General features: G+C 34.7%; 1 protein-coding gene across 2 annotated transcripts in view; it reads left to right on the top strand.

The window, feature by feature from the left end:
• Positions 1-21,424: 21,424 nt before the first annotated feature.
• THO2 overlaps positions 21,425-22,752 on the top strand; it is a 44,075-nt gene continuing 42,747 nt past the window's right edge. For both annotated transcript variants that reach the window (XM_028195355.2, XM_028195356.2), the window contains exons 1-2: positions 21,425-21,891; positions 22,088-22,213. In XM_028195355.2, coding sequence (XP_028051156.2) covers positions 21,757-21,891; positions 22,088-22,213 — 261 coding nt within the window. In that variant the 5' untranslated portion in view covers positions 21,425-21,756. The remainder of the gene's footprint in view (positions 21,892-22,087; positions 22,214-22,752) is intronic.

A 22,752-nucleotide genomic window follows, 5' to 3' on the forward strand; every position in this document is an offset into this window, starting at 1 on the left:
TTAGGCACTTTTTATATTTTTTTTATTATCATTTTAAGTGTTTCCAAAAATTGAGATTTTATCACAATCTCCAAATGTACGTACCATGATCCCAAATTTATCATGGAAATGGGACATTTGAGCTTAAATCTGAACAAAAATGGCAATGAAACACTTCAACAAAAATTGAACAGGTGACGAATGAAATTAACACAACTGAAAAATCAATAACCAAAATGATACGAATTGTATATTGTAAGAACTAATTGTGTATTAAATAAAACTCCCATTTAACTAAAGAATAAAGAAGAACATGTACAAAAAATTCTCATGTCATGATTTCTTTTACTAATCATCTTCTCAGTGAGAAAACGCATGTGATAATAATAAATCACTTCCACTATCTAAAAAATGTAATTTATCACTTCTAGAGTAGAAATACTACATGTGTTCCAAATTATTGGTTCGACATGAAAAATAAGAATTTAAAAATATATTTTTGTGTCAAAAAATTCCCAAATTAAAAGTATAAGTTAATTACACTTTTCAACTATATAGTTTGATCTAAATATCATTTTAATTTCTATTGTTTCAATTTGAACAATTTGCTCTCTATACTTTAAGTCCAATTTCAATTTGGTCATTCCGTCTAATTATTTTTTATTTTTTATTTTTTTTGTTTATATGTACATCTTAGAAAATTGACAAGTATTCCAAAATTATGAATTTCAACCTCTAATTTTTACGAAATAACCAAATTAAAATTACACTTAAACTATACGGATCAAATTGGTCAGTTTGAGAGATATTAAAGTGGAATATAGATCAAACTATTAAAGTGTAATCAACTGGAAAAGTATTTACTAATGTGAATCTTTTCATTAGTGAAAAAAAGTTTAGTATTTTAATATGAGAATATATTTATTTTAAGTTCTTCTTTTTTATACCAAACAAACAATTTGAGACAGATGGAGTATTAAACTACCATATAAATGTAAATTACTTTATTAGCCTCATATATTCTATTGTTGGGTAAATGACACTTTTTACCTGTATAGTTGGACCTAAATTTCGCTTTGATCCCTATATTGTTTTAATTTAAACAATTTGGTCCCTATATTTTAATTCCCATTTAAATTTAGCCTTTCTATTAAAATTTTTGTTAATTTTTTCTACATGTATGTAGACACTTAAATGTTACATGTCTTGATCACCGTCTGATTAATCAAGACAAACAAATTTTCTTAAGTAATGAAAATTAAGATGTTCTAAATTTTCAATTGGATGTGTGTAATGACCCCAATATGCGTATAGAAAGTCATCCTTATTTAATTAGGGGTTAATGTGTTTTAATTCAACTATATCTATCGGAATTGAAAAATTATCTGCTGAGTTATGACGACCTTTATTGTATCGGCTTGAAATTTTTTTTACCCTCCGCTCGAGCATGGGCTCATTTTTGACATTCTTAATAGTGTATTTGGAATGTTCTTACCTTATTTTGGGGTATTGTTTGAGGTGGTGGTATGATGGTAAAGTAAGATTGGACCAACGAATTTAATTCGAACAGTTAACCTACGATCAGCCGTCATTCATTTGTCCTTTTCTTTTTCCACACTTGGAATTTGAATGTGAGGTTAGAACCATTGGAAAGCTTATTTCCGGGGCTTCGATTTGGACACAAGAACGACCTAGAACGGAGTTCTGATGAGAAAGTTATACCCGTTTGAAGTTTTCACATCTGTACTGGAAGCAGAGCCGCACGTGCGGGGAATAGCGCCGCACGTGCGGTCGGTGCGGGACAGCAGCTCTAAAACGGGATTTTTGGGCCATTTCTTACAATTTCTTTTCCTCTCTTCTTCTCCCCTCTTCCATGTCCGACACCCTAGCCCTAAATCCTTGAATTCCTTTACTTTGCTCATGATCCACTATGGTTTTTGGCATCAAGGATGGAGAACAAGGGAGGATCGATGTTTTTACCCGATTAGAACTTGGATTTGTGAAGGCTTCTTCTCAAGCTCACTTCTTTGCTTGATTATTGAGGTAAGGGTTTGAATACTCTTCAATACTTATATCCATAGATAGATTTGTGACATTTTATTATCTAAATACAAAATTTCCATATTTAGAGCATGTAGTGTATAGTATGAGATTTGGGGTTTTATGGTTTGAAGATGTTGGGAGTTAATTAATGGGTTAAAATGGTGAATTATGAGTCCTAAGTGTATAATCAATGGAAAAGTTGGAATAAAAAGTGTTGGGTTAATAAGTTTGATTATTTCTTGAAATCTCCATATTTTCTTGAAACCCTAGGTTGATTAAAGATGATAACCAAAGATTTAACTCAAATTGAAAGTAGAATAATGAAATTGAGGTATTGAATTATGTATATATAAGTTTAATTGGAATTTGGTGATACTTGGAAATTATGTTTAAAATTTGTGAATGAATTTTGTTATGAGCAATGTAAATCATGTTATAATGAGAAGGAAATTAGAGGAAATAATTTATTAATGATATAGATGACATAAACTCGGTTATGGAATGTTGAAATGGAATTTAAGAATTCCTCTTGAATTATGTTAAATTATATTTAATGATGTTGAGTTGAATCATGTTGCTTATGTTGAATTGTAGTGATTATGTGAGATGGTATTGACTATGTTGACTTTGATTTTTGTGACCTAAAATGTGAAGTTTTCCAAAATGGGTTAATCCCAAATTATTTTGCTAAATACTTGTGGGCTTGCTTAGTTATTAAAATCAAGAGAATGATTTATTTTTGGAAAAATGTGGAAGATGTCCATACAATTCCTTCCTATCTTGAAATCGAGGTGATTGATTATAAATTCCATATTGTGTTTGCAAGAATGGTAATCTTCTATTTCTATATATAGATATATTGAGATGGAGGAAATTGTGGTATAATGGATGGATAATGGTAGGCTTGTGAAGAATAACGAAGGAAGGAAAAAGAACTAATGACTAAGTTATATATGTGTACAGGGCACACTTCAGGAGGGCCAAGCACTCCGTTGTAGCACTGTGAGTAGTAGTACTTCGATGTATCTCTAACCGTTAATGATTATTGTCATTGACGTTATGATCTTCGTCATAAGAATTATGTTGACATGTATGTTATGTATGCTACGTAAATATTGTGAAATTATGGAAACATCAAAGGTGTATGCTATATGAGGAACATTGTGAAATTATGGAAACAACAAAAAGGATTTGTGAAATATGCATCTCGAATTTGTGAAGTATGGATCACCAACTTGTGAAATATGAAACGATGTGGCCAAGGGTCATTTGTGAATTATGAATCTATGTGGCCAAGGGCCATTTGTGAATTATGAATCTATGTGGCCAAGGCCATTTGTGAAATATGAAGTTATGTAACCAAGGGCCATTTGTGAATTATGAATCTATGTGGCCAAGGGCCATTTGTGAATTATGAATCTATGTGGCCAATGGCCATTTGTGAAATATGAAGTTATGTGACCAACGGCCATTTGTGAAGATCAAACCTATGTGGCCAAGGGCCGACTTGTGACTTATGAAGCTATGCGGCCAAGGGCCAAACTTGTGAACTTGTGAATCCAAAGGGCCGAAGGCCGATGTGATAAGTTGTGACTCTATGAAACCCAAAGGCTATTGTGAATGTGAGAACCTCTCAGGCCAAGGGCCGAACTGTGAAATTGTGAAACCGATAAAGTCATCTGTAATCTAATGAAAATATGCTTACTTTTCGTTACTAATTATTAGGAATGTCCTGTCAACTTTACGTTAATTATGTTAACTCATGGGAATGATGTAACGGTTACCATTAGGAATCTGTTAATTACAAGGCAAGGCAACTATGTTAACATATAAGAATGATTAAACAAAGGTGTATGCTATTGATTAATAGAGCACGTAAAGTAAGTCATTTACCCAAAAGAACTTATGTTCATTCTTGAATGATGGATTCTGAGTAAATATAAGAGTAGCTATGTGCATCCATATGAATTGAAGTTATTTTGCTATGATACTTATAAATTGGAAGTTATTCAGAATCTACGTTATAAGCGCAAAGTTTAGAATCATTGTGTGACCCTCATGAGAATGTGAATTAGTCTCTCATTGTTAAGCGTATGATAATGACATGATACAACAAGAAATGCTCTAGTTATGATATGTTCCGTTCGAATTAATGAATAATGTTCAAGTATGTTTTAGGCATGTTTCCAGTATGTTACAAGTTCACGTATATTCAGGTATGTTTCAAGTGTATGTTACAAGTTTATGTTGTTACAAGCTTATGTATGTTACAAGTTTATGTATGTTACAAGTTCAAGGATGTTACAAGTTCTTTGTTACAAGGGCTTTATGCCATATGTTTCAAGGGCCTTAGTGCCATATGTTATAAGGGCTTCATGCCACATGTTTCAAGGGCTCATAGCCACCATGTTTATGTTGCAAGATTGAACCTAAGGCCATTATGTACTTAGCTCAGAATCAGACTAACTATGTGAACTCTACATCTTTATATGCATTGCCCTGTGTTATGTTTCAAATTAAGTATCGTTTTATTTATGTATTACTATTCACTGAGTCCGGCTCACTCTCTGTTATGTCTGTTTCTGTAGGTCACCAATCAGATGGTCAGTCCTAGCCATGACGCTGCCTTCTTTTGTCAACCTTCGTGTGTCCAGGCACTATACACAGTCATTGATTTTGTTAAGCAGATAAGATGTTGGCTTGCTTTTTGAATGTCTATCTAAGGGTGATGTATATAGCTCTCATGTTTTTGTATATGCCCAATAATAGGGCTGGGTCTGTATATATGTATGTATATAACCGATGTTGGTGTATGTTTTAGATTTTAATTGTTTGTTAAAAGTTTGTGATCCTGGCATGATAGTAGTAGCTCGATGGAGTTTGTTTCCAGTGTCAAAATTTTATATTTAGTGCTTCCGTTCAGGCCCCATATATATAGATATAAAATAGGTTAAGTGTCCGTTTCTGAAGTGGTCATGCCCAAACTTCTAGGGGCGGGTTTGGGGCGTGACAATGTGTGTCTTACTAAAATTATGGATCTTAACCCATTTTAAATTTTAGGTCACACCAAAAGAAAAGTGAACTCATTTTGACAACTGAGCCAACTTAGGTGTAGGACCCAGAAGATATTTCGTCAAAATCTGATGAAATAATTCAAATTCAAATTTTAGTGCAAATTATTTCCATAAATTAAGATAAGTTCCTATTTTTTTTTTTGGAAATTAAAATCAATTTTGAAACTTCCAAAATTAACTCTTTTCTCCTAAGCCTATAAATAAAGGCTCTCACTATTGAGAGAGAACACATTTTTTTTGGCTGAGGTCTTTCAAATTTCTAAACAACCTTAAGACTTTGTTAAATTCTTTTCTTAAAATTCTCTTTAAAACTCTTCAAACTTGAAGTAAAAGATTATTAAGCACTCCGAACTTATGCCAATCCGTTCAAGTTACAAATATAAATTTGATCTCTTCTTTCTAAAGATGTAATCGGTTTGGTACGGTCAATATTTAGGTAAAAAAATTCACCGAACCAATAATAATGTCAATTTTATTATTTTGAATACCGATATAGACCGCTTCTCTCAACAAACCATACAAAACTGAACTAATTGAAACGGTTCGGATCAATGCGGTTTAATCGTTCTAGGATCTTTCAAACTTGAGCCACTTTTAAATATAATCATTAATCTATATAAAAATATTAAATTAGTTATTTGTCCACTATTTCAAACATATCCAATCCATACATTTAATAAATCAATAATGTTTTAGAGCTCTAATTTGAGAGTTCTAATACAACTCTAATGATGTGGAGAGTACTCATGTGAAAGGTCGGACCCACACTTCTCTCTATCTCTCTCTACTCTCTCTTTTCCACCTCACTAGAGCTCTCAAATTAGAGCTATGTATCATTACTCACTTTTCAATTCCTTTTTTATTTTTTTGATCAACACTTTTCAATTCCTAGATTAACAAAAATAAAAATAAAAAAGTTTAAAATACTAAGGTTTCAAGAATAATTAGTTAGAATTTAATGTTATATATAATAAGAGTTTATAAACTTAGGTTATAAAGATGACAAGATTAATTAATTAAGGTTAATAATTTATTATAATTATTAATATTATTATATTATTAGAATATATATATATATATATATATTATAAATACAATATATGTTGAAGCGGTCGATTTTGGTTTAGTTTGGTGCACAAGGTGCTTGAACCAATACCAAACCGAAAATCGAAAAAAATCAAATTTAAAAATCACACAGACTGATTCTTGTTAAAAAGCAAACCAAATATAGCTGGTTTGGTCCGATTCAATCCATTTGATTGGTTTTTTCAATTTTTCTTACATCCCTACTTCTTTCAAAGGGATCAATTCAAATCTCGTTCGAGATCAAGTCATTCAAGCCTGAGATCAAGCCCCTTTTCTCCAAGTTTCTCTATTCGAAGACTTGAAGAAATTCATCAACTTGTTCGATTCAACAGCAAGCTTCTACAACTGTTGGATTGTAATTTGTAACCCATTTCGGAGATCGAATAAGAGGATTTATTCTTTTGTAATAGAGCAAACCACAGAGGATTGTATCCATTTCTTATAATCAATAGAACTAATTATTTGTACATTTATTTCTTGTCTTAATTACAGAACACGAAATTTGTGTTTACTGTGTACATCTTGGGAGATTGAAAATGTCCTAAAAATGTTAATTATAATCTTTAACTTGAACAAAATAATCAAATTAAAACTAGACTTAAAATGTAGAAAATAAATTGTTTGATTCATAATAATAAAAATCAAAGTGAAATTTGAATTAAATTATAAGAATTAAAAGTGTAATTTACCTTTTTATAATTTTTATGACGGAGTAAAGAACTTTGACCCCACTAATTAAGGGATAATTATTGTTCAGTCCCATTTAATGAACTTAAATACCTATAGATCCTATACACCTTTTTGACACACCAATAAACCCTAATATATTTTTTTTTGCCCTCATCACCTTATCTTCTGTCTCCCTCTCTATAACATTTCTCCAAAAATCATACACTGACCACCACCATCGTTATCGTTGCCAACTTCTGCCACCATTGTCTAGGGGTGTTCGCGGATCGGTTTTATGCGGTTTGCGGTTCGGTTTTGACCTGCCTGCATCTATGTGGTTTGGAAAAAAGTCAACCCGCAACTGCCCGCAGTGCGGTTTGCAGTTTGCGGTTTGTGCGGATAGGGTTTGCAAATGTGCAAGCGGCTTGCGGTTTACACTTTTTTTAAAAAAAATTAATTTTTGAGTTTTTTTTTCCCATTGAATTTAGGCATCAAATTCATTTTATATATTCGTGATAACAATTTTCTGATGAGTTTACAAATAAAAATTGAATATCAATTCATTAAATGAAATTACCCAAAACAAAGAGACCCTACATTAGCATTTTTGCCATGAAAAAAATGTATATCAATGCATTAAAGGTTGTACTCAATTAGAATTGCAGTTCAGTAATCAATAATCAAACTAGAAGTTCCATCGACCACCAGAAAGAAAATTTTATTAGGAAAAAGTGGATGAATCACCAATGAAAATCATATAAGAAACCAAGTTTAGGACTTGATAATTCTATGGCATTAAAAAAGTTGAGAAATACTTAAAAATAAGGATCCTAGTGTCATGGAGAATATAATGGTGCTCCTGTAAGAGTGTCACGACCCAAACCCGCCCCTATGGGTTTAGTACCGTAACTGGCCAGTAATCCGAGATTACCGAAGGCCTGCTTAACAGTAATACAGTAATACAGAGTACAGGGGCTGGCGGAAGCCAAAACAGTAATTAAAATATGTCCAATGAGCTGTGACAGTCTGTATGCAAAAAGACTTTTCATATATATATATATACAATCAGTACCAAAACAGTATGTATAATATATACATCATTCAGGACAGGGACTAAATCCCTATTAGAACAGTACAGTACAACATCATTCAGTCTATACAGTAATTACAAAACAGATATAAAAAAATGGGGAAACTAAAACACCCCAAAAGCCCTGGCTTGAAGGACTTGGAACCTCGCAGTGAGGCACAATGGTTGGCTTTGACAAAACAGGAGCTTAGCCCGACACTCCTAACAACGGTCTGGTGCCTGTACACCCACATATATATATGAGCAGTGAGCTAAAGCCTAGTGAATAACATATGCGTAAAGAGGTTAAGAATGAATGTCCTTTCAGTATTGAAAACATTCATTTATCAGTATACCAGCCATTCAATTTGTGGCTCATAATTCATGCCATAACAGTCATTTAGAAATTATAATAGTCATATGTGCTACATCCAATAGCAAAACAGTACAGTAGGTCTTATCAGACCGAACAGTCAGTTGATGGCCATCATATCAGTAAACAGTAGTGGTTCCAACATGGGAACCGACAGAGATCTCTGTGAAAGTAGCAGTACAATACAGTAACAGTAGGTTGCTATGGATGCCACGAATACAGTTCACAAATAGAACATCATTCATTCAGTAAACAGTGGCATTTCATAAAGCAGTACAGTCATTGTTCAGAAAATAATCTCAATTAAACATATCTTTACAACATTGTTACTCACAGAGTTCTGGGCTACAGATAAGTTAGTACGCATCATCGGGTGCCAACCCTACACAGTTACAGAATGAACACACACACTAAGCTACACAGTTGGGAAAATAATAACTTAATCCCTAATTTGCCTCGGGGTGGTTCTACATTAATATCCTCATTAAGATGCCTTAAACTAAGCCTAAGAATGCCTAGAATGAAATGAGAATGCGAAGATGCACTTTAAAAATATTTTCAGAATTTTCAGAAAACAGAGGTCCTGCTCGAGCGTGGGTTTCCCTGCTCGAGCGAACATGTAAACAAAAGGCTCCGCTAGAGCGTAAACTTTTCCGCTCGAGCGGACTGCAAAAGTATTGGGTATGTGAAAATCACGCTCGATGGGCGCTCGACACCCGCTCGAGTGTGTGACACAAGTCCTCGCTCGAGCGTGCAAAACCCCGCTCGAGCGAACTGTAAACACAACATAAGTGCTGGATGCACGAATTTCCCGCTCGAGCGCCACTTTCCTCGCTCGAGCAGGAGTCCAAAATCTGGAATTTCCAAATTTGAACCTCAAGCTCAAAATCAAGTTTCAATGCATCAAATTCGATCCTTTTGGACTAATTTTCTGGAAAACATTTCAAAACTCATAATATGACATGTTTTGAAGACCAATTTGAGAAATCAAAGCCCAAAGGTAAGTCAATTAAACCCAATGTCAAACCAAACTTCAAGGACATACTTTAAATGTAACATGCATGTGTTCAATAAATTCAAGGCTTCAAATAAATGAGCTCATTACCTCAAAAATAAGATGAATTCATGAACTATACTTAAGATATGGACATGCATGTGGGGAATTTATGAACTACAACCTCAAAACCTAACAATATGTACATGCATGCATGAATTAAGCTTCAATTCAACATATTAGGACCAATTCTAGACTTAAATCACTAGAGGCTCATGAACCATGCAAGAATCAACTCAAATACACAATTAAAAGGAAGAACTCCCTACCTTAAGTCTTGAGTCTAGAGTTTGGAAGCACAATCATGCAAATTTCCTTCAATTCAACCAAGTTTCCAAGCCAAAATGAGGTGAAAACAAGCTATCTCCCTATTCTCTCTCTCTCTCTAGTCGGTTTTGCTTAGAAATGGCTGATGAAATGAAATGGTAGTGCTAAACAAATGAATCAAATACATAGCCTAGAGTTGTCCACTAAGTGGCAATATTGAAAATAACCCAATTAATGTAATTTAACATTATTTAAACCAATTTAATCATATCAAATCACATTTCAATTAAATATACCATAAAATCATATAAATCTTAATTAGTACAAAACATCAATCAATTTCAGATTCGGCCGCCGATAAGGCCTTCAATTTGCAGTTTAAAGCATAAAACATGAACAGATAATTTAACAGTCAACAGATAGAATTGCATTCAAACTAGAATCAATCAATCGATTCAGAATTTCAGTCAGTCAGTCAATTAACATGCTTAATCATAGATTAACACTAATCAGTGTTATTATTAGTAAACAGTGGTGAGGGTTGTCACAGTCTTCCCTCCTTATAAAGAGTTTGGTCCTCCAAACTCGAATTACCTTCATTTTGGAAGAAAACAGGATTCAGTGCTAACAGTTCAGGATATCTCTTGCTCATATCCTCTTTCCTTTCCCAAGTGGCATACACGCCACCATGGTTTTGCCAGTCAACTTTCACTAACGGAATCTCTTTGTTCCTTAACTTCTTGATCCGTCTATTCACAATCTGAATAGGTCGTTCTTTATAAGTGTAGTCATTACTTAGCACTACACGAGTAGGCTCAATCACATAGAAGGGATCCCGAAGGTATTCCCTCAACATTGAAATATGGAACACATTATGCATATGCTCCATTTCAAGAGGAAGCGTTACTTGATACGCCACCGGATTAATTTTCTCAATAATCTCATACGGTCTGACATATCTCGGCACTGACTTGCCTTTGACTCCAAAACGAGTCTGGCCTTTCATCGGTGTCACTTTTACAAAAAACATGATCACCTACTTCATATTCTCTGTCTCGTCTTCGGACATCCGCATAACTTTTCTGTCGACTTTGTGCGGTTTTCAGTCTTTGTTGAATCAGTTTTACATTTTCAGTAGTTTCTTGTACAATCTCGGGCCCAAGCAAAGTCCCATCTCCAACTTCTGCCTAGCAAATCGGAGATCGACATTTCCTGCCATATAAAGCCTCGAAAGGCGCCATACCAATACTTGAATGGAAATTGTTGTTGTAGGCGAATTTAGCCAACGGTAGATGACTTTCCCAATTTCCCTAGAAATCAAGAACACACATCCACAGTAAATCCTCTAGAGTCTGGATAGTTCTCTCTGACTGACCATCTGTCTGAGGATGGTATGCACTACTTAGTCTTAGTTCAGTACCCACTGCTGTCTGTAGGCTTTGCCAGAATCTCGATGTAAACTTCGAGTCCTTATAAGAAACAATGGACACAGGCACTCCATGCAATCTCAATATTTCATCAATATAGAGTATAGCCAATTTGTCCGCATTATAAATTGTTTTGAGAGATAAGAAATAAGCAGATTTAGTCAATCTATCAACAATAACCCAAATTGAATCCATACCTTTACTGGAGCGAGGTAAACCAATAATAAAATCCATAGTGATATGTTCCCATTTCCACTCCGGTATTGGTAAGGGTTGCAGTAAACCTGCGGGTCGTTGATGTTTGGCTTTAACTTGTTGGCAATGAAGACATTTTGACACAAAATCAACAATTTCTTTCTTCATTCCCGGCCACCAGAAATTCAATTTCAAGTCTTGATACATTTTCGTATTTCCTAGATGGATAGACAATTTTAAATTGTGGCCCTCTTGCAGAATTCTTCTTTTCAGTTTAGAATCATTCGGTACACACAATCTTTCCTGAAATTTCAACACATTATTCTCAAATTTGAAATCCGGTCTCGGTTTAGATTCCCGTTCTTCGATGATCTTCTTCAAGAAGTCATCACGTTGCTGTTTCTCTTTAATCTCTTCAATCAGTGCCGGTTGAGCAGAAATAGCAGCTAAAGTTCCACCTTGTTCACGCAAAACAATCTCAATTTCAAGTCTTTCAAGGTCACAAAGCAATTCTTTCTGCCCGGTGAGTAAACAGGCTAAATTTCCAATTGATTTCCGACTCAATGCATCGGCAACGGTATTAGCTTTCCCAGGATGGTACAAGATTTGCAAATCATAATCTTTAATCAGTTCTAACCGTCTCCGCTGCCTCATGTTCAGTTCTTTCTGTGTAAAGAAATACTTTAAACTTTTGTGGTCTGTGTATACTTCACATGTCGCCCCATAAAGGTAGTGACGCCAAATTTTTAGTGCAAACACCACTGCAGCAAGTTCTAAGTCATGGGTCGGGTAGTTTTTTTCATGCGGTCTTAGTTGTCGGGAAGCATACGCAATCACTTTCCCATTCTGCATTAAAACACACCCCAAACCCTTATGAGAAGTATCACTAAATACAGTATAACCATTCGTACCTGAGGGTAAGGTGAGAATCGGTGCAGTCACTAGTCGAGTTATCAACTCTTGAAAAGCTGATTCCCTCTGATCGGTCCAGTCAAATGATATCCCCTTCTGAGTCAGCTGTGTTAGTGGTAGAGCAATTTTGGAGAAATCTTTGACAAACCTTCTGTAATACCCAGCTAAGCCTAGAAAACTTCGGATTTCGGTAACATTTGTTGGTCTAGGCCAGTTCACTACTGCTTCAATTTTCTATGGATCAACTGAAATTTCATCTTTACCGATTACATGCCCCAAAAACATAACATTGTCAAGCCAAAATTCGCATTTAGTTAGTTTAGCATACAGTTTCTATTCTCTTAGGGTCTGTAGGGCAATTCTCAAATGATGTTCGTGTTTCTCCCTGCTTTTGGAATAAATTAAAATGTCATCTATGAATACAACAATAAAGTCATCGAGGAACGGTTTAAAAATTCTATTCATAAGGTCCATAAATGTAGCAGGTGCATTGGTAACTCCGAAAGGCATAACTAAGAATTCATAATGTCCATACCTCGTTCGAAATGCAGTCTTTTCAATGTCCCCTGTCTTGACTTTCAACTGGTGGTATCCAGATCTAAGGTCAATTTTGGTTGCACTCTGTAACTGGTCAAATAAATCATCAATACGAGGTAATGGGTATTTATTTTTCACTGTTACCTTGTTCAATTGACGGTAGTCAATGCAGAGTCTCAGTGAGCTGTCTTTCTTTTTCACAAATAAGACTAGCGTGCCCCACTGTGAAGTACTGGGCCTAACGAACTTCTTATCTAACAGTTCTTGCAACTGAACTTTCAACTTTTTCAATTCAGTCGGTGCCATTCTGTGAGGAGCTTTAGATACTGGCTGTGTACCTGGAATCACGTCAATGGTGAATTCAATCTCCTTGTCAATCAAATCCCCCGGCAGATCATCTGGGAAAACATCTGGGAATTCTCTAACTATAGGAATACTATTCACATTAGTTTTATCATCAGTAGGTACAGTCAATACAGAACATAGATACCTTTTACACCCCTTTCTAATCAATTTAAAAGCTTTCATGGATGAAATCAGGTATGGGGGAGGTACTACTCCAACTCCGTTAAACACAAATTCAGGCAGTCCGGGTGGACGGAAAACAACTTGTTTTGTTACACAATCTATGGTAGCATGGTATTTTGTTAACCAGTCCATTTCCAATATCACATCAAAATGATCTATATTCAATGACAGTAAATCAATATACAAATGTGCCTCTCCAACAACAATTTCACATGCAGGGTACATATAAGCACAAGTCATAGATCCCCCAACAGGCGAAGATACAACTAACAGGTAGTTCATGGGTTCCAATGGTTTATTCAATTTTCGCAAAAAAACATGCGATACATATGAATGTGTAGACCCCGAATCAATCAAAACATACGCATTTTGAGCACAAATTGAGAGTATACCTGACACGACGATCTCGGTATTTGGTACGTCTCCCGGTACGAGTGCGAACACTCGGCCTTGCCTCATAGGCTCTTTCCCAGTAGCTTTGGGGTTGGGTTTCGGTGGAGTAGTTGATGCTGCGGTGCTTGGTGCAGCTTTACTATTGTCCTGAGGAGTGGAAGGGCAATCTTTGACCATGTGGCCCACCTTGCCACACCTGTAACAAGCACCTGAAAGTTTATAACAAACTCCCTTATGGTTCTTACCACATTCATAGCAAGGAGGTATAGAACGGTTCCCTTGACTAGAACTAGTTGTTGACCCTGTATTCTGCTTTTTGTTCGATGAATTGTTTCTACCTTTCTTGAATTTAAAACCCCGTCTTTTACCACGCCATTCAGACGCTAGTGTTTCAGTCTGTTTTAGTGCCTCGATGTTCAACTCAGCCATGATTGCTCGGTCAAGAACATCCACATACTTCAACAGTTTCAAAACATTAATTCTGTCAAGAATTTCTACATTAAGGCCGCCTTCAAACTTCCTGGCCTTCTTGTAGTCAGTGTCCACCATGTGTGGTGCATATTGGGCAAGTTTAGTAAACTTTGTCTCATACTCAGCCACGGACATGGTACCTTGTTTCAGTTGTTCAAATTCAGTCACCTTTTTGTCCCTAACACACTGTGGGAAATATTTCTCAAAGAAGGATCCCTTAAACTGAGCCCAAGTTATAACGGTGTCGGTGTCGGTGTCACGGACTAGCATCCACCACCTTCTGGACTCTTCTTGTAAGGTGAAGGTAGCCAGTAGCACTTTGTGTGCTTCAGAACACGGAAAAAACTTTAAATAACTTTTTTGTTTCAAGCACCCACGCTTTGGCCTTTAAGGGTTCAAGGCCTCCCTGAAAGAATGACGGTTTTATCTTACTAAATTTCTGTGTCAGAGCTATTATGTCATCATTAACAGGTGGCTCTGGCTGTACTGGAGGAGGTGGAGGCTGTTGGTTCTGTTGTTGCAGCCTTAAGGCCTCAGTCAACATTTCCACTGTTCTTTCGAGCCTTGCCATTTTGGCCCCAGATGATTCAGTTTCATCAATAGTTCTTGCATTATCCATTTCACTATATGCAACATGGTAATAATAAACATAGGAAGTTGCACACTTTAAACATTTTAACACATATATTCATGTCATGGCCACACATACTTTTCATGCTCATGTAATGCCCTATTTACTTTTCTAGGACATCCTATAGCTCATTTGGATACGTGTGTGCGGTATAACTCGTGGTTTAAGTATTGCTCTGATACCACTCTGTCACGACCCGAACCCGTCCCTATGGGTTTAGTACCGTAACCGGCCAGTAATCCAAGATTACCGAAGGCCTGCTTAACAGTAATACAGTAATACAGAGTACAGGGGTTGGCGGAAGCCAAAACAGTAATTAAAATATGTCCAATGAGCTGTGACAGTCTGTATGCAAAAAGACTTTTCATATATATATACAATCAGTACCAAAACAGTATGTACAATATATATATCATTCAGGACAGGGACTCAATCCCTATTAGAACAGTACAATACAACATCATTCAGTCTATACAGTAATTACAAAATAGATACGAAAAAGGGGGAAACTAAAACACCCCAAAAACCCTGGCTTGAATGACTTGGAACCTTGCAGTGAGGCACAGTGGTTGGTTTGACAAAACGGGAGCTTAGCCCGATGCTCCTAGCAACGGTCTGGTGCCTGTACACCTACATATATATATGAGCAGTGAGCTAAAGCCTAGTGAATAACATATGCGTAAAGAGGTTAAGAATGAATGTCCTTTTAGTATTGAAAACAGTCATTTATCAGTATACCAGTCATTCAGTTTGTGGCTCATAATTCATGCCATAACAGTCATTTAGAAACTATAATAGTCATATGTGGTACATCCAATAGCAAAACAGTACAGTAGGTCTTATCAGACCGAACAGTCTGTTGATGGCCATCATATCAATAAACAGTAGTGGTTCCAATATGGGAACTGACAGAGATCTCTGTGAAAGTAGCAGTACAATACAATAACAGTAGGTTGCTATGGATGCCACGAATACAGTTCACAAATAGGACATCATTCATTTAGTAAACAGTGTCATTTCATAAAGCAGTACAGTCATTGTTCAGAAAATAATCTCAATTGAACATATCTTTACAACATTGTTACTCACAGAGTTCTGGGCTACAGATAAGCTAGTACGCGTCCTCGGGTGCCAACCTTACACAGTTACAGAATGAACATACACACTAAGCTATACAGTTGGGAAAATAATAACTTAATCCCTAATTTGCCTCGGTGTGGTTCTACATCAATATCCTCATTAAGATGCCTTAAACTAAGCCTAAGAATGCCTAGAATGAAATGAGAATGCGAAGATGCACTTTAAAAATATTTTCAGAATTTTCAGAAAACAGAGGTCCCGCTCAAGCGTGGGTTTCCCTGCTCGAGTGGACATGCAAACAAAAGGCTCCGCTCAAGCGTAAACTTTTCCGCTCGAGCGGACTGCAAAAGTACAGGATGTGTGAAAATCACGTTCGATGGGCGCTCGACACCCGCTCGAGCGTGTGACACAAGTCCTCGCTCGAGCGTGCAAAACCCCGCTCGAGCGAACTATAAACACAACATAAGTGCTGGATGCATGAATTTCCCGCTCGAGCGCCACTTTCCCCGCTCGAGCGGGAGTCCAAAATCTAGAATTTCCAAATTTGAACCTCAAGCTCAAAATCAAGTTTCAATGCATCAAATTCGATCCTTTTAGGCTAATTTTCTAGAAAACACTTCAAAACTCATAATATGACATGTTTTGAAGACCAATTTGAGAAATTAAAGCCCAAAGGTAAGTCAATTAAACCCAATGTCAAACCAAACTTCAAGGACATACTTTAAATGTAACGTGCATGTGTTCAATAAATTCAAGGCTTCAAATAAATGAGCTCATTACCTCAAAAATAAGATGAATTCATGAACTATACTTAAGATATGGACATGCATGTGGGGAATTTATGAACTACAACCTCAAAACCTCACAATATGTACATGCATGCATGAATTAAGCTTCAATTCAACATATTAGGACCAATTCTAGACTTAAATCACTAGAGGCTCATGAACCATGCAAGAATCAACTCAAATACACAATTAAAAGGAAGAACTCCCTACCTTAAGTCTTGAGTCTAGAGTTTGGAAGCACAATCATGCAAATTTCCTTCAATTCAACCAAGTTTTCAGGCCAAAATGAGATGAAATCAAGCTATCTCCCTATTCTCTCTCTCTCTAGTCGGTTTTGCTTAGAAATGGCTGATGAAATGAAATGGTAGTGCCAAACAAATGAATCAAATACATAGCCTAGAGTTGTCCACTAAGTGGCAATATTGAAAATAACCCAATTAATGTAATTTAACATTATTTAAACCAATTTAATCATACCAAATCACATTTCAATTAAATATACCATAAAATCATATAAATCTTAATTGGCACAAAACATCAATCAATTTCAGATTCGGCCGCCGATAAGGCCTTCAATTTGCAGTTTAAAGCATAAAACATGAACAGATAATTTAACAGTCAACAGATAGAATTGCACTCAAACTAGCACAATCAATCAATCGATTCAGAATTTCAGTCAGTCAGTTAATTAACATGCTTAATCATAGATTAGTACTAATCAGTGTTATTATCTATAAACAGTGGTGAGGGTTGTCACAAAAAGTTACAAAGTTCGTATATAAAAAAAAAAAATAATAATAATAATTAAAGTGCGGGTAGTTTTTGCGGATTGCAGGTTTAAACCGCGACCCGCCCGCAACCTGCAAATTTGTCATATTTTAAACCGCATCCGCCCGCATTATGTTTGCGAAACCGCCCGTTTATATGCGGATTGGGCGGTTTGAGCGGTTCGGATAAACTGTTGCCCACCCCTACCATTGTCATTCCACAATCACTACTACCGTCGTCATTGATCCACTATTGCCACTATCATTTTCCTTTCACCATTGTCGCCATCCATTTGCTACCACTATCGATCTACATTTCACTGTTGCCAAGCTATCACCGCTGTTCACCAACCATCTCCATTGCTGCCGATCTACACTCCATTGCTGCCGATCTACATTCTACATCTTGGATCTCTACTTTACCTTCACTAATCCACAGATCTAGTTCTAAATCTACATCGATCTAGTTGTTTCAATGGTAAAATTGACTCCAAATGACTTGAAGCAACAATGTTTTTCTAGATCTTACCCCTCCTCCTCCACCTCTCTCTCTCTCTCTCTCTCTTTATGTCTCTTTATTTTTCAAACCAGTTCTACTGTAAATGAAAAAAATCAATAATAAATTTATTAGTTTTGAGTTCTGTATGTGTATGTATGATGTGAGTGTCTTGTGCGTAAGTGAGTGTAAGTGTGAATGTGAATGAAAGAATTGGCATCTGTAATTTTTTACAAATTATACAGTTATAAATTTATCATTGATATGTTTAGCGAAAATTATCATTGAATAAATCATTAATTTTTTTGTTGATCCTGTGCTGATCAATGATGGTGAAGACTACTGTGAACTATTTTCTAGCAAAATTTTATTTGTCTTCCTCTCCCCGCCTCTCTCTCTCTCTACTAAAACTAAGGAAGCAGTGGTAGTAGTGATGTGGTGTTTGTTTTTATTGGAAAATGGTCAAAAAAATATTACCAAACCCCATGGAATACAATAGTCCTACAGATTTGAGATTAATAGCCCAGATGAACTATTAGTCCGGTGCAAAAAATTTGAAACAAATAACAGACTATTAGTCTAATCCCACCCTTTAATCCCACCAAGCAAACATGCTCTTATATATATGCTTATATTATGAGTTTGTTTTTAATTCAATATTTTCAAATCTTTTCTACAAAAAGCAATGTCTTGGTTTGTAAGTGTACCAAGGGAATGAATAAATAACAATGGGGTGTTTGGGAACTTGGATTGGTTGTTTTTTTTATTTTTTTGGGATTAAAATAGTTAATAAAGATAAAATAGGTTAAAATAATCAATATCATAAAATGTTACATTCAAATCATAATCATTTTACTTTTTTTCTCATAATTATCAAATCAATTATAAAAAAATATAATAAAAAATCAACTATCATTTCAAATATAATTTTTTAAATTAAGTTAAAATAATAAAAAAAAACTAACTAAAATACCTCAATTCCCAAATACGCCCAATATATCATATAAAATTTGACAAATGTGAAGTTAGTCTAGTCCTGGGAGACTTGATACTTTATGTGACACGTTGGAGTTTCAATCGTCGTTACCATCGTCAACTATTTGAAGTGATACTTTGAGTGAAGAATCATGAACCATGTGTGTGTGAATGCAAAATCATGGACAAGATAGTTGTAACCAATTATCATTGGTTGAACTGTGAGTATAAGCAATTTTTACAAAACAGACATATATATACTTAGGTCTATTTTGGAAAGATGGTAAAAAGTAATTTTTTGACTTTTAATCAAGTTTTTGACTTTTTTAGACAAATGATTTGGGAAGTTGGTAAAAAGTAACTTTTGACTTTTTTGATTAATATTTGTTTATGATGTCAAATCATAATAAAATGACCAAATTATCCTCATTCAATTTAAAATATTTACAACTTCACCCATATATCACATTTTAACTTATAAGGGGTAGAATTGTGATTTCATCAATGACTAAAAACCAACTTTCCAAATGAAAAAAATACAAAAAAATCAACTTTTGACTTTTACTACAAACAAAAAAAAAAGTGACTAAAAGTCAAGTTCTCAAAACACCCCTTAAGAGAAAGTAGGTTATGGTTCATCTAGATAGGAACCAACATCGATTGATGATCCAATGAGATAAACAACTTAGTCAAAATTTTAAATTAATGCCTAAACAATTGCACCACAACCTATATTAATTGCATCAAACACATTGCACTCTACTCAAGGCAATTCTATTAATGCCTAACCTTCAATGGGATCGAATATCATATGCCATCTACCCCACAAAAGGATATAAGCATAGCAGATGTCATATCCTTTGGTAAGCTTAAACCCCTTTCTTTCTCCTCAATATTGTCTCATCACTCATCTCCCCTACTTTTGGTGCTCTTGTGTTAGTTCAATACCTACCATCTTCCTACTATCCTTCCAAAAGGCCCCCAATTCAACCACCTCCATGGATGACCATGCACAGTGGAGATGGGCTCAACTGCGCTCAACTCTATACGAAGAAATGTTGGCTTTGAGCCTAATTCAGCCCAATGTCAGACCTAAAATCTTCCTTCCAAGCTCAGAGTTAGCTTTAGTATTATGTCTGAGCCTAGTCTTTGCAATCTATAATAAAATTGCAATAAATAATTTATATATAAAAATGCTCAGAGTTAAGCTTTAGGCCTCTTTTGGAAACAGACTTTTTTAGTAACTTTTTGACTTTTTAGCAAAAATGTGATGTAAAAAAAACTAGTATGCTTGGATGACTTTTTGACTTTTTACGAAAAATTGTGCAAAAAGTAAAAATAAAATGGAATCTTTGACTTTTTGGTATAAGTTATTGACTTTTTGATTTTTTTAGTAATTTTTTGACTAAAAAAAACACTTGCTAAACGAGGCCTTAGTATCATGTCTGAGCCTAGTCTTTGCAATCTATTATAAAATTGAAATAAATAATTTATATATAAAAGAAAATAATAAAGTTAATATAGCAACTTAATGAATCAAATTTTATTTCTATTGAGAGGTCACGATTCATCTCTTACAATGACCCTTACATGTTCGAAAGGTTAAATATTAAAATAAATTATAATGTACTTGTGCAAACCTAAGCCGAGATGAAATGAGTTTTCAAGTACGGACAAAATCCATCTACGCCCGTCCAAATGAGATAAAACACTAATTTCAAACCTTAAAATGATAAGGTTGGTCCGGTTAGATTGACTATGCTACCAAGGATCATTGCTAGTCTTTTTTTACTCTAATTGTTGCTTTTTACAAATAAAAAATTAGGAATGTTCACTAATTTATGTTTGAGAGTTGAGGCTTTTTTTTATTAAATTAAATTATTTTAATGTTTGGGTTTGGTTTAATGAACAAAGACAAAGAAAAATGAAGTGAATCTTAAGACTTGGTTCAGATGATAAATTTTTTGAGAGAAATGAAAATATGATTCCGATTTTTTATGATTTTATCATTTGAAACCAATTGAATGAAAAAATTATTCTTAATTACATAATTAAGTCAAAAATCAAATTCCAAAACCAAAAAAAAAAAAATCAAATATCTAATATTCCTCCATGATAATCTCACATTTTTTAAATAAAAAAAGAAGAAGAAAATATTTAAAAGTAAAAACAAAATGAAGCCACAATAATTAAAATTTTCAAACTTGCATTGTAATTTTTTTATTTTTTTAATTTCCTTTGGTCTCTTGAGTTTTTTTTTTGGGTGAATATTTCAAAAAATTAAACTATTTCTGTAAATAACCAACTTTTCAAATTATTTATTAAACTGATTCACTTTTAAAAATCGCAAGTTGAAAATACGATTTCGTAGTGAAATTGTATTTTCAACATTCAATTTTATATTAATATGATCCATGTATGTATATCAGCAAGTCAAGTCAATATGAAATCGTATTTTGAATATGATTTCATCAGCAAGTCAAGTCAAGTCAATATGAAATTGTATTTTGAACATATGGTTTCATGATGAACTCGTATTTTGAACTTTTTTTTAAAAAAAATAGATTAATTTGATAAATAATTTGAAAAATGAGTTATTTAGATAAATACTTTAATTTTTTAGAATATGTATAAAGAAAACTCTTTGTTTCTTGCTATCCAAACATAACCTAGGATTGAAATAACATCATCACTCCAATTAATAGCGAAGCCAAAGCAAATAAACCAAAGAGAGAATAGCTCGTAACTGCGTTCTGTTCCCAAACCGCTACTTCGATCACCGAGTCGCCTGAAACCCTAAAACGCTTCCATTTTCAATCTCTTTTCCATCAATGAAATCCTCTCAGATTACGATTTTAACACTCTCTCGCCATTCTCTCTGATTCACTCCTCCCCCAAATCCAAAAACCTTAGGGTTTGTTTTTCTTATTCAATCCCCGAGCATGTCTCTTCCGCCTCTGGAGTGTATTTGCGTTACAGAAGAAAGTATTCGGGAATGGAAGAACGGAAACCCTAGCTTCAAGGCCCCCAACCCGGTCCCAGTGCTTCGTTTTCTGTATGAGCTTTGTTGGACCGTGGTATGTGTTCTTCCTGCAATTGGGTTTTTCTTAATTTGTGTTTTCTTGAGTTTTGTATTGAATCATGTGTGATTTTATAGTTAGAATATTATACTTGTTCTGGTTGTAAATGGGTTTAGCCCAGTATGTAATTACATGGAATTTTTTTTTTTAATTTTTATTTTTTGCATTAAATTATTGGCCTTTCTGTTGTTAGGTTCGGGGTGAATTGCCATTTCAGAAGTGTAAAGCGGCATTGGATTCAGTTGACTTTTTGGATAAAGTCTCAGATGAAGAAATGAGTTCAAATTTTGCAGATGTTGTGACCCAAATGGCTCAAGATGTGAGTTTTGTATTTGTTTTTTGTTTTTGTTTTGATCACAATTAATAGGTGGTTTAATTTGATTTACAGCAACTGTTTTTTATTTTCATAATATTTAGAAAATTATATGTTTCATGTGCATTTAAGTTTTGGTGACTCATGGATTGGAGTTAAAACTGTAGGTATCACTGCCTTCGAATGGGGACTTTGCCGTGTTGCCTTTTGATTGGCACTTTGGGGTTGGGGTTGGGGGGGGATGAGTTAGTGTGGGGTGTGTGAAATTGTGTCACTATAGTTTGTTTCTTGTAGCTAATAGATAAATAAGATGGTGCAAATGAAATTAATCAGGGAAATTAAAGAAAAAGAGAAGGGTATTTGTGCTAATTATGATGGCATTATGAAAATATAACGTGCAATGCTTACCAAATCTGAAAACCTTTAATTGTACATCGCAGCAAGTTTGACATGCTTATAAAGGAGTGGGAGAATTGAGCCATAGAGTTTTTGAATTTTTGTTAATTAGATAAAATAATGGTTGTATCATTAAAGGCATGTTATTT

This window comes from Camellia sinensis, chromosome 11 (genome assembly GCF_055761805.1).
Source record: "Camellia sinensis isolate YWXY chromosome 11, ASM5576180v1, whole genome shotgun sequence".
Taxonomy (NCBI): Eukaryota; Viridiplantae; Streptophyta; class Magnoliopsida; order Ericales; family Theaceae; genus Camellia; species Camellia sinensis.